This window comes from Corythoichthys intestinalis, chromosome 21, assembly GCF_030265065.1.
Source record: "Corythoichthys intestinalis isolate RoL2023-P3 chromosome 21, ASM3026506v1, whole genome shotgun sequence".
Taxonomy (NCBI): Eukaryota; Metazoa; Chordata; class Actinopteri; order Syngnathiformes; family Syngnathidae; genus Corythoichthys; species Corythoichthys intestinalis.
This window is the reverse complement of record NC_080415.1, coordinates 4,551,727-4,564,060: the sequence shown is the minus strand read 5'-3', so window position 1 is coordinate 4,564,060 and position 12,334 is coordinate 4,551,727. Positions and strand designations below refer to the sequence as shown.

The 12,334-nt window shown below is 39.1% G+C and overlaps 1 protein-coding gene across 4 annotated transcripts in view; it reads left to right on the top strand.

Annotated features, from left to right (window-relative positions):
- Nucleotides 1–2,866: 2,866 nt before the first annotated feature.
- The window catches only part of tmem94 (transmembrane protein 94), a 115,895-nt gene continuing 106,427 nt past the window's right edge, over nucleotides 2,867–12,334 (top strand). For 3 of the 4 annotated variants that reach the window (XM_057825454.1, XM_057825452.1, XM_057825453.1), the window contains exons 1-4: nucleotides 2,867–3,002; nucleotides 8,467–8,575; nucleotides 8,876–9,035; nucleotides 11,681–11,800. In XM_057825454.1, coding sequence (XP_057681437.1) covers nucleotides 9,012–9,035; nucleotides 11,681–11,800 — 144 coding nt within the window. In that variant the 5' untranslated portion in view covers nucleotides 2,867–3,002; nucleotides 8,467–8,575; nucleotides 8,876–9,011. Of the gene's footprint in view, nucleotides 3,003–8,466; nucleotides 8,576–8,875; nucleotides 9,036–11,680; nucleotides 11,801–12,334 lie in introns of those variants that run through there. The other variant, XM_057825456.1, reaches the window with a different exon arrangement.

Sequence of the window (12,334 nt, the reverse complement as noted above, 5' to 3'; positions counted from 1 at the left end):
TTTAGGTAAATATGTGAAAAAGCTCTTATTCTGAGAACATGTATAACAGGGTTGTATGAGGTAGGGGCATTAAATCAAGGCTCGCATGATACAAAAATATGAAAGCTAAAAGGATATAAATTTGCTTTAGTCATTCTTGTAGAAAACTGATGACATCCTTTGTCACAATTCTTCTTTTACCATGCCTAAAAGGTTATGGTAACAGGGTTGAGTGTATGTGGCGGTGCATGCATTCCATGAACATTAATAGTTATATAAAATATTATCGTTGATTAAAACAAATGTACACATGCGTGTAAGCAATAGCAACAATTACAGAAATTTAGAATTTAAAATTAAATTTAAACTGTCTTATTTGAGATTCAGAGAGTCATTTGAGAGTTGGAAGCTGCATGATTTAGTAATTACTCATTAAAGGGAACCACGGACTTAAAAACGTTTGTGCTCTAATAAACCACAATTATTCTCTTTTACTAAAATATGTTATTAGAAACATAAAACATTGCCATTGATTTAAAAGCATCATATTTAGTACATGTTTTGACCTACGGAGGGCGCCATGTTTTACACGCGCAGTTGGGTGGTGCTGGGAGAATAGCTGTGCATTATAGCAGCAAAGCTAGAATGACGATTGGCATGATTTTGTCACATTCTGCTGCTGGTCAGATTGTTTTGTCACAGAGCTTTGGGATGAGCTCCCGACGTCGTACCTGCATCCAATTCCAGCCCATCAGTAGTGTCTTTAAACCGATCCTAGGCGGCCTGCCGAGATATTGACTTGCTGCTATTTGCCAGTTTATATTTTCGATCCCTTCGTTGCTCGTTGCATCCTTGCTTTGGTTTTTACGTTCGTCTGCCGCCCTCGTTTTTAGAATCCTCTATCTTGTGCAGGTATTTGAGTGCCTTATTTGTTTTCGCCATGCTTTTGCTGCCTCTCACCGCAGTTTTCCCTTGTTTTGTTTTGTTTTGTATTCATCCCAACCTGCTGTCATGGACCCTTTTTTTTGTCTCCCTTTTCACGACCGCGTGTTTTGTGTGTGTGTGTGTGTGTGTGTGTGTGCGTGCGTGCGTGCGTGCGTGTGTGTGTGTGTGTGTGTGTGTGTGTGTGCGTGCGTGTGTGTGTGGGGGGGGTGCGTGCGCACGTGTGTGTGTGTAACTGTGTATTGACTGGACTATATTTCCATGCGTCGGCAGTATATTATCTAATTTTATTTATTATTATTATTTTTGTTGCGTTTTTATTGTTTGATTTTTTTTTTTTTTTTTAGGAGGAATAAAGCCTGTTGAGTAACCTCTGAGAATTTCAATTGTTCTATACTATATGGCAGTAATATATATTTTTTTCTAATAAAACTGATTTTTTTATCCAGACGGAGGAGGCACACTTTAAATATATTAAAGTGATATAGGCACCTTTGAGTGAACTTCGAGTAAATTTCAAATGAAATCAAATTGAGTATGTGGAAAAGATACTGTTTAAAACGAATAATAAGCATGTCTTTTGTTGTGGAGACATTAATCTTGAGATAAAATATGTACAACATGTTGTTTGATTTTTTTCCTCATACATTCATGTCTGATGAAACTGTTACAGTGATCTTTGTGTGCGGCAATGTTGCCACCATGTACACCTTAGGAATGTACCCTTTAAAGAGACTTATAAGAAAAGCATTTTGAGACGCTACTTGCACACCAGCTGTGATAACACATAACACTTTTGCCACACACATAGCCATAACAAAATGTTCCCACAACAAATAGATGCTACAATGTCACGAACAATGACAAAGCCATAACTTTGTACACCCTGAAACTCAGACCACTAATCTGCTTGTGCACGAGACTGCTGTGTGATCAACAACCGCAATGGAGCTGCTTGACTGGACGCTGAGTTATTGTTCAAACCCAGATTGTTGATTGTGTTATTGTACAAGTTTGTGGCCACTGGACAGAATTTATGTAATGTGATGTATGCAACTGTACCATGTCTGATTGTGCGTCTATAGCTGTATGGGGGACAGGAAAATGATAAGCATATGCTTCTCCCGTCTGCCCTTGTCTCTTTCTTCGGTTCTTTCTTCCTTCGGGCAAATCATATCACATTTTGTAATTGTCATTGGTTGTCAATGATACCGATGATGATGACAATAAATATTTCATTCATTCATTCATTCAAATATCTCAAAGCCGGGCGTAGTGTCCTCTTTTTTGGAAATCAAAATATAGTCACCCTATTCTTACAGCAATGTCTTTTCTCTAATTAGAAAATATTGAAATCAACTAACTGCCATTTCAGGGCCTTACAATATAAATAATGCGTGTGGGGTGGTTACAGATCTTAGATGTGGTGTTTTTTTTTTATCTGTTCAATTGTTCCTGTTGGTGGTGAACAGCATAGCTATTATAAAAGCAGGGGGAACAATACAGAAGGGCGGGTAGGAGAATGCTATTAAACAGTAGTGACAGGCGGGGTGCAACAGGAAGAGCGCGGAGTTTACGGATGACGTGGAGTCTTTTTTTGGGACCTTTTCTGAATATCTGTAATGTGTTGGTCAAATGTAGTTCATTGTCTATTTATAACAATATCGTATTCATTAACAGGGACAATGACGCCAGATAAATTGTTCATATCGCAGAAGAAAACCATTTTCATCGACCAAGTGACCAACCAAAAGGTTATTGATTTCAAACCAGTGTGAATAAAATTATGTGTGAATAATATCTGTTTACGATCAATAATGGAGCTAGGATTCCAACGTTGGAAATAACTGGAACAGAAGATGGCAGTAATGCTCTTTCAAGTTAGCTGCCAACCGCATGGAAATACTTCATGAAGAAATGGGAGCCGAAGAAGAAGAGGTTATCCAATCAGGGCACTGAAACACAAACAGTGGCCGAAGCTATGCAACATGGCGCCTGAAACGTAGTCGATGTATCCGAGTTTATGACACAAGAGCGCTAGTTATAAAATAACCTTGCTAGTCGGGTGCAGTTATCGATGGGTAAGTTGAATGACTTATGTGGTTATTCGAAAATGATATGTCATTGTAATTTTTGGGATCGTTCGCGACCCGGCATTCTCAGGTGTTAAAAGTACCATTGGGGACTTTTCATGAGTGATGATGGATGAGAAAAGTAATGTGTAGATTATCCCTCCCGTTAGGCTTTTGTTAGAACTGGTCCACCCCTGAACCTCTGTGATTTAGCTTCTAATAGAGGTTTATTACTCAATGCTTCATTTACTTCAGATCTCTAATGACACCCGCTGTACAGGTGAAAGTAGCAGGTGTAATCTCGAAATGAACGATTTCAAGAATGTCCCGAATCCCAATATTTACTCAACATACTGTACATGCGTACAATACATACATACCCACTGGCACATAATGTAACATTAGGGATAGGTGTGTACAGGAGTGGGCTGGGGCTAAAAAACAGCCCTGGACTCTGATCAGCCCAGCCCAAATTGGACTAAACCTGTACTTCCGCAAAGACATATTAATGCACATACAGTATTTTGATCAGCCCAGCCCATATTAGACTAAACCTGTACTTCCGCAAATTAATGCACACATTTTAAAAATATTTTTATCAAACAATGATTGTATCACCAATTATCAACAATAGGAACAAGTGAGCTAATAAATAAATGAAATACAAAGATTGTCCAGAAACCAAAAACTATGCAACAACATATTTTCACATAAAAGCCTTGTTTTAAAGAACTAAAGAAGCAAATAGAAGCATGCTATATCCACAGCAAATCTACATGAAAAAGTTTTTTTTTTTTTTTTTAATCAAAATTCAGAAGGAAGGCCTAGAAATATTACATTTAAATATCTACAATTCAAGTCATTGTTTACTGAAGGGAAAAAAAAAACTGTCTCCAAAAGAACCAAAGAAGCAATAATCATCAATCTTCGATTGCTAAAACAAAACACCCTAATGCTGGGTGATCAAAAGTTTGTTTAGCGAGTTACTTTTTTCAGCCATTTTATCAATCACCATATAACTTTCCAATGAGAGTAGAATATCTTTCTCTGTTGACATGAGCATAAATGCTTCAAGCTGCTTGAGTTTGAGGGTTTCTTAACCTGATTTTGACATGTGAAATCGAATATTGATTATTAGATTCAAAATACAATACATCATTCGATATTATACTATATACATTACACAGAATTAAAAGAGATGCCCTTTTGTTCTATAATATTTGTATGCTTCCTCAGTATAACCTGGTTAAAGATAAATACAGTATAACATTTAATAAACAAATCTATATATTTTACTTTTTTGCAGCATAGTGTTTAATTTAAATGACTTATTTTTCCATTGATAGACTACTAGGCTATGTTGTGATTTTGCAACCAATTAAATGCGCTAAACGAATCAATTATATGTATTTTCTTACAAATTTCACATGAATACAGATAAACAGCTTGTTTTTACCCTGCACGTGTAGCTACACTGATACTCACGCGCCTCGCTGCGACAAGCTGTTTCTCAGCATGTTTGAGGGCCGCCCTACATCACTCCGTCCCCATTAGATGTTCGGACGGCTGCAGATATCCGCTCTAGCTTACTCAAGCGGGCCACGCTGGGGCCACACTGCAATTTCTATTTCTTTCTGCCGCTGCGCTGCATAACTGCAAGGCTGCGCTGCAATGCCTTTTGTCTTTCATAGATATGCGTATGTATTGTAAATCTTGAGAGAAAGTATTGTGGCTGGCGAGGCAGCTGCCGGCCCAGCGGCCGTTCTCTGCTCATCCCGAATGCACATATGGCCAGTCCTCCTATGGTTGTGTAGCATCATTGATTTTTATTTAGGGAATACAGGTAGTCCCCGGGTTACGAACGAGTTCTGTTCTTACGCTGGCGACATAAGCGGAATTTCCACGTAAGTTGGAATCAGCCCTCTAAGTGCCCCTAAATTCCCCCCAAATCTTAAAATAACTATCCAAAAACATGTATTATACAAACGTCATTGCTAGCTAGACAAAATGACGATGTCAGACTTTGCTGACTTTATTCAGCTGCTGATTACATCAACACTTGCAGAATGAAACTAAAATAAAAATGAAATTAAATCTGTTTCATCTTCAATAACAACAATTGAAATTTGCGTTTATAAGTAGCTTCTGATACAGCAATAGCAATCCACACAAACGATGAGCATGTATCAGTTAGCGTCCACACATCATCAAAAACAATCACATGAACTCACCCCAAGTATTTGACCACAATTGAAAATGCACAATGAACAGTACAAAAAATGTGATATACAGTTCTTGGCTCTGTGGATACTTCACACGTAACAAATGTGGCTTTCTTTCCCCTCTCTCTCACTGGATTTCTTCGTGGGATCAAATTCGCTCTTCGTGTGTGCAAAATTGCAAATATGTTCTTCTTCATGTGTACATGCGCTTTTACTCGCGTGCAGAAGTACCACCTGCTCTATGCTTCCTGCACCAAAATAAATCGCATGCATCACAAAACAAAAGTCAACATTAAGTCAAAATCATGTAAGTTGGGTAAATTATAACCTGGGGACTACCTGTGCAATTTTTGGGGGAGTGCAACTTTGCTGCCTTCATGTGGTGTCGTAATTAGGGTAAATGCCACTTGTTGAGTCAAAAATTGCATGTGAACGCACCCATTTTATTGTGATACCAGAGTTTCTTAGAGGTTCTGCAGAGCAAGCCTCGCAATCGAATCATTTCACTTTGGAGCCCGGAATCAAAGGTTTCCTTCTTTGCCTTCTGTTTACGATGTCACCATATAAAGGCAAGGCTGTTCCGCAACACAATTGTTGCGTCTTAGTGTCGCAGAGTCACCATGTAAACTGCCCCTGAGTAGGACCTGAAACACGAAGAAATGACATTTAACAATATTTTCTCCATTACTAGGACGTAAAATCAAAAATAAAACTTTTTATGGCACCAAGACCCAAGCAACACAGATAAAATGTTTACAAGCCAGGAACAAAATGTTCTTTTTTTTTCTGTAACATTGTGTTACTCACCCATAGTGTTATTTCATAGGTGGCTTGCTCCGGTTCATTTTACTATGCGATGGAAAAATACATTCTTTGTGCGGGTCGTTCATTTACTCCCCTTCTTCAGTGATGATTAATGTACATGCTGGTGAGTTCAGTTTTGGCCCCTTGCTTTTCTGGGGGCTGCTAGGTTGCTTCGGTTAATTTAAAACTCCAAAGACCACCTTTGCAGCGAATATGCATTATTCCCATGCAAAACAGTACCACTGGTATCCTTGTTGCGAAAAATAGAATGTTCTCTGTCATACACTCCAACCCCCATAAGGTTCCACAATGCAACATGCTCCCTTTCCGTGTCATCATGTGGCTAACCAGGAATTACAATATTTTCCCAATTTGTTCAGACATCATCCTTAGTGATCAGTAGTTTTTTTTTTTAAACTCGCATAATTGCAATAATTGTTATAAATTTGTGCAAAACAAGAATAAAATGTGAATAAAAGTTTTGTATAAATAGAAAAGTTGACAGAGTAACGTGCATGTTTTTGTGCATATTTAGGGTAGTAATTGCCCTGGGAAAGAAGCTGTCTCTCAGCCTGTTAGTCCTTGTTTTATGGGACCTGTAGCGTCTGCCGGAGGGCTGCAGGTCAAAAAGGTGGTGGCTGGAATCAGAGGGCCTTTAATGATGTTATCAGCTCTTTTTTTGGTAGCGAGAGGAGGCAATGTCCTCAAGGCTGGGCAGAGGGCAGCTGATGATCTTCTGGGCTGTGTTCATCTCTGTAATGTCTGCTGCTGTGCACCCAGCATACCACACTGTAAGGCAGTATGTCAGTGTTCTCTCCACCGCGGCTCTGTAGAAAGACACCAGCAGCTTCTGTTCCAAGTGGTTCTTCTTGAGCACTCTCAAGAAGTTGGAGTCACTACTGGATCCTTCCTACCACTGCTCTGGTATTAGAAACATTTTAGGTTAGATTAGTGTTATTCTGTGACTGATTGTTGTCCTTTGGACAGACTCTTCCACCCTGGCTGTAGATCTCTGCAGTTTATCCAGAGTAACCATAGGCCTCTTTGCTCTTTCTCTGATCAGTCTTCTTGTTCGAGATGAAAGTTTAGAGGGACTGCAGGGTCTTTGTAGATTTCCAGTGGTCTGATACTCCTTCCATTTCAATATGATTGCTTCCACAGTGCTCCTTGAGATGTTTAAAGCTTGGGAAATCTTTTTATATCCAAATCATCTGGCTTTAAACTTCTCCACAACATTATCTTGGAGCTGGTGTGTTGCTTGGTCTTCATGATGCTCTCTGCACATTAAACAGAACCCTGAGACTATCACAGAGCAGGTGCATTTATACGGAGACTTGATTATACACCCGGATGGATTCTATTTATCATCATCAGTCATTTAGGACAGCATTGGATCACTCAGAGAGCCTCACCGAACTTCTGCAGTGAGTTTGCTGCATTGAAAGTAAAGAGGCCGAATAATATTGCACCCCCAACTTTTCAGGTTTTTATTTATTAAAAAGTATAAGTCTTTAGCGAAAACAAAGAAATTAAATCCAGCTTTCTCAGGCTCCCCCCCGTCTTCCCAAAACGCTGAGTTCAAGCTAGGTGCTAACGCTAATGTACAGCTCCATCGCTGCCGTCCTCCGTGCCTTTCGCTCATTGCTGACGCATTTGCTGCGTGAATTCCGATTTGGGAGACTTGACAGTTTAGACCGCAGCCACATTCTGGAAAAATGTGGCCAAGATCAGATTTTAACCACATTCGAAAAGTGACCTAGATCGGATTTGAAATGGTCGTCATTTATGCAACCTGTCCTATTCAGACTGCCAAGTTAATGCCTCACTCGAAAACATGAAAAAATCTGATTTGTGAATGAAGACCTGCGGTAGGAACATAACCTCAGATATTGGGTTTGTCTTACATTACCCTATGTCTCACATTACCCAAGTCTCACCCTACTCAAAGCGGCAACGTATAATCATAGCACATTTAAATTTGTATATGGAACTGTAACGTTGAAATCCAACTGCGACATTGTAATCGCAAGAGACGCGTCTTTTTTCCAAAAGTTGGCGCTGTTGCCTCCACAATCAGATATTTTCTATGCTAATTTTTGGAGTTTCGAATTAATTTTTCGCACTAAAGGCGTACATTTTATGGGGGAGGGCAAACTTGGATTAACAGCGTTAGCTCAAGTTTGACACTAGTACATTAAAAATTAAATTAACTACATATATGGAGTTTGTCACTTTTTTTTTTTTTTTTTTTTTTTTTTTACTCGCGGCTGCTACCTCTGGCCTAAAGCGTAACTGCAGCTCACGCGTGGCCCGCATGCTTATACAAACACGAACATAAAGCAACAAGCGTTTTGCCATCAAATCAGCACCAGAAAAGTAAAAACGGTTCGAAGCAAGTCTTAGGTGGGTTAAAAAAAGTGGGTTTGATAAATGTTTTTGCCATCCAGAGAGGAGGAGGAGGCTCGGTAAACCAGCGCTGCTGCCACAGGGATGCACGAGGACACGCACAGGCACATGTTAGCCTGGAGTGGTTGACCCAAACGCTCTCTATTCAAGGTAAGAAAAAGGGCTTTATGGGGCACTCTGTTAAAATGTCAGTGCTTTGTGTACTGAGGGCATTGGTGGTGCATGCATGCATTATTAGTTTTTTTAATTAACTCTAAAAATCCCATATAGTCCCATCAAAGGCAAAAGTTACAAAGGTTTTGGAAAAAAACAACAACAACGGAAATGTGTATGTACACATGTGTTTGTACTTGTGTTTTTCATCACATTGGCAAAAGACTGCTCGGAGTGTTGCCAGGTGAGCCACCTAGGTTGCCCCTAACTGCTTTCTTGCTCTGCCTCCAACTTCAGCCAGCATCCGCAGGCTGACCGGAGCGTGCACCTGAGAGCCCTTACTGTCCAAATTTGGTCCTGGCATACACTGACAGCAATGTCAGGTGGTATTGACTGTTAGAGAAGCGGAGCTTGTCTAGTGGTTCCTGTTTCCATGGAGTCGAAGGATATAAAGCAGGTGAGTTCAACGGCATGTTTTAAATCTGCCTCTGTCGTGATCTACGTACAAAAAGCAATTGAAATCCAGTTGAGGAGCATAAATAAATTAATATAATGATTGTTAAAATAAATTTCAAAATATGACCATTTTATATACCTATGTACCTGGGGTGATAATTGACATTATGGAACACAAAACTGTCAATCTGGTCTGCCTCACTTAACAGGTTTGCAAAACTTATTCAATGAACATCTATTCATTAAAATGACATTTCTTTTTTAACTTTATTCTTTTCATGTTGTTCACATAGTAACACCAGTACAGTGGTACCTCTACTTACGAAGTTAATTCGTTCCAGGACCTTGTTTGTAAATCGAAATGGTCGTATGTCAAGCAGGATTTTCCCATAGGAATACATTATAATTCCATTAATTCGTTCTACAGCCCAAAAACCTACACTTAATCCTTAATAAATACTGGAGTTACTATTACAAATGGCAATTACACATAGAAAAACACATCGGTGATAAATGAAAATTGGAATAATATAATAATAATAAGAATAATTCCTGTAATACTAACGAATCTGGTTCTCATGTGGCGGACGTTTTTTTCTATACCTGAACGCACCACGTGACTGACGTGACAAGAGAGAGGAGCGGTGCAGTTGAGTTTCGCTTTCAATGTTTTCCTGAGTATGCAGTCAATTGCGGCGGACAGCAGGCGTTTTGTGTTGGATAAGTTCTGAAATAAATGATTAAAACCTGACAAAACTGGCGATTTCTTTGACGATGTAACCACAATAATAATTTTCAATTTAATTTATAAAGCCTGGCGAACAGTGGCCGGAGGAGGACCGTGGAGATTTATTGTTGAGCCAGTTGACGAATGCGCACCCCACGCTCATATTTCTCTATAATTTGCATCTTCATTTAGAAGGGAAGCGTCACCTTTTCCTTGTTTCACCACCTGTACCAACCTTTTTAAAACCTGTGCTGATTTCTGTCACAAGAAAGTCATCCGTGCACCCGACTGCCGTGCTGTCATGTCATCGTATTTCAAGCATGTCGTCGGATGTAGAAGCAAATGGCGAGCCAAATTTTACGTCGGATGTCGAAAAGATCGTGTGTCAAAGCGATCATATGTCTTGATACCACTGTACATTTATATCATTTACTTTAACAAAGAGAATTCCAAACACTGTTGCCTGCTTCAGGACGACTTGATGTCGCCATAGAGCAACTGAACTACCGAGAAGCTTTGCACCATGTGCAAAACAATGGCGTACTGCAAGTGACACGTCACTTTTGCTCATTAATATTCATGACGTTAACAATTGTTGCTAGGCGGGTCAACCTCCCGTTTGTCCCTAATCGTAAATGAATGGAAATAGTGTACGAACGAAATGTTAACTGAACTAAACCTACCAATTCTGTCCAAAAATGATGTCTCTGGTGCCAAATTCACTGGTCAAGATGTGGAAGAACATACAAATGTTCAGTTAAAGAGATGGCTTGAGTGTCGAGGGCTGAAAAAGACGGGAAAAAGAGCTGACCTGATCCAAAGTTAGCTTTTTTATCGACACCTTTTTCATGTGTGCATTGCCTTACGCCACTGACAATGACATTCTCCTGTTTCAAACAATCTATCCTTTACCACCATAAGCCCTGTCTTTCTTATATACTATATCCTCTGGTTGTCTTACGTCTCTGACCATTCTTGGCGGCAATGTGCACTGCTATTTTTGTGTAGCGATCGCAAATGCTACACAGTGACAGCCAACGAACACTTTCACTTTACAAATCTTAATTCAATAATTACACATCCCCCTTACTGAAGTAGTTTTTTTTTTTTTTTTTTTTTTTTACAACAGAAAAGGTAGCCGTGGAAGTCAGATACCACTTTAATTTTTTTCAGGTCATTCCTTTTCAGACAGAAGCAGCACGACAAAACGCCACACATAAAAAATAAGTAAAAATATCAAAATGGCTTACCTCTTCGTCCTCTGTAGGACCATGGCCCCCAACAAAATGTTCACTGCATATAAAATGTGAATGGCTTCACCTTGCTGTCGTCAAACTGGTCTTTTGGACGTCCGCGCAAGTTGATCCATTTTTCACATTTTTGGTTTCAGGAAACATATCAACAAAACATCCTTCATATGTCGTAATGTCTAGAGTTGTTTCTACAAGTTCCATAGCAGCAGTGTTTGATCGGCATGTTCTTTTTTGAAAGATTGCCGGAAAAAACAAACAGAAATAACATGGATTGTATGCAATAGCGTGTCTATAATGTCCCACTTCCACGTTACGATGGCGACGTCACAATCTAAAAATAGCGTTTGTGCGGTACGCTATTGGCTGCAAAGCTTCTTTTGGCCATCACGACTTTGGTCTAGATTTCCATCCTTCCTAAAACAGCCAAAATAATCTCCATGCTTTTTTCACCATTTAACAATGTGAAATAATTTTTAAAATATTTTTTTGGTCTTCTATTATGTTTAAAAAGGAGTTGGGTAGAAAAAAAATCAGACAGAGTCAGGGATTTTGTTTATCTTTTTGTGTGTGTCTGTGAAAACATTATAGATTTTATTTTTCAGCCAGAGTCTAGCGTTAGAATATTGTCCACCAGGGCAAATGGAAATTTGTTGTGCCCTGTTAAAGGAAGAAGATCCTGTTGCTTTGGGCTTGTTGACTCACCAAGCTCTGAGGAAGCTCAGAGATCAGCTAAGCAACCAAATAGACCAGCACCAGAAAACAACATGCAAACGGACCTCTGTAAAGGTACATGTACTGTACTGTATTTACAATGCAGGCTGAAAGTTTGGACACACCTTCTCATTCGTGTGTTTTCTATATTTTCATGACTTTTTACATCGTAAATTCTCATTGAAGGTAATAAAACTATGAATGAACAAGTGTGGAATTATTTACTTGACAAAAAAAGGTCAAATAACTGAAAACGTATAATATTTTAGTATCTTTAAAATAGCCATCCTTTGCTGTGATGACTTTTTTGCACACTCTTGCTAATTACTTTGATGAGCTTCAAGAAGGAATCACCTAAAATGGTTTTTGACTTCATTAAGTGTTTTTATTAGTTTTTGACTTGATTAGTGGAATTTATTGCTTTATCAATGGGGTTGGGACCTTCATTTGTGTTGCAGTGAATAAGGTGTGTGCAAACTTTTGGCCTGTACTGTATTTCATTACTCTTCCAATTTGTTCATAGAGTAATCTTATCTGTTTTTGTTATAACGTGATGTGCGACTTAATGATGTCATGTGGTTGTTAACGTTGGCTTTTATACAGCATATA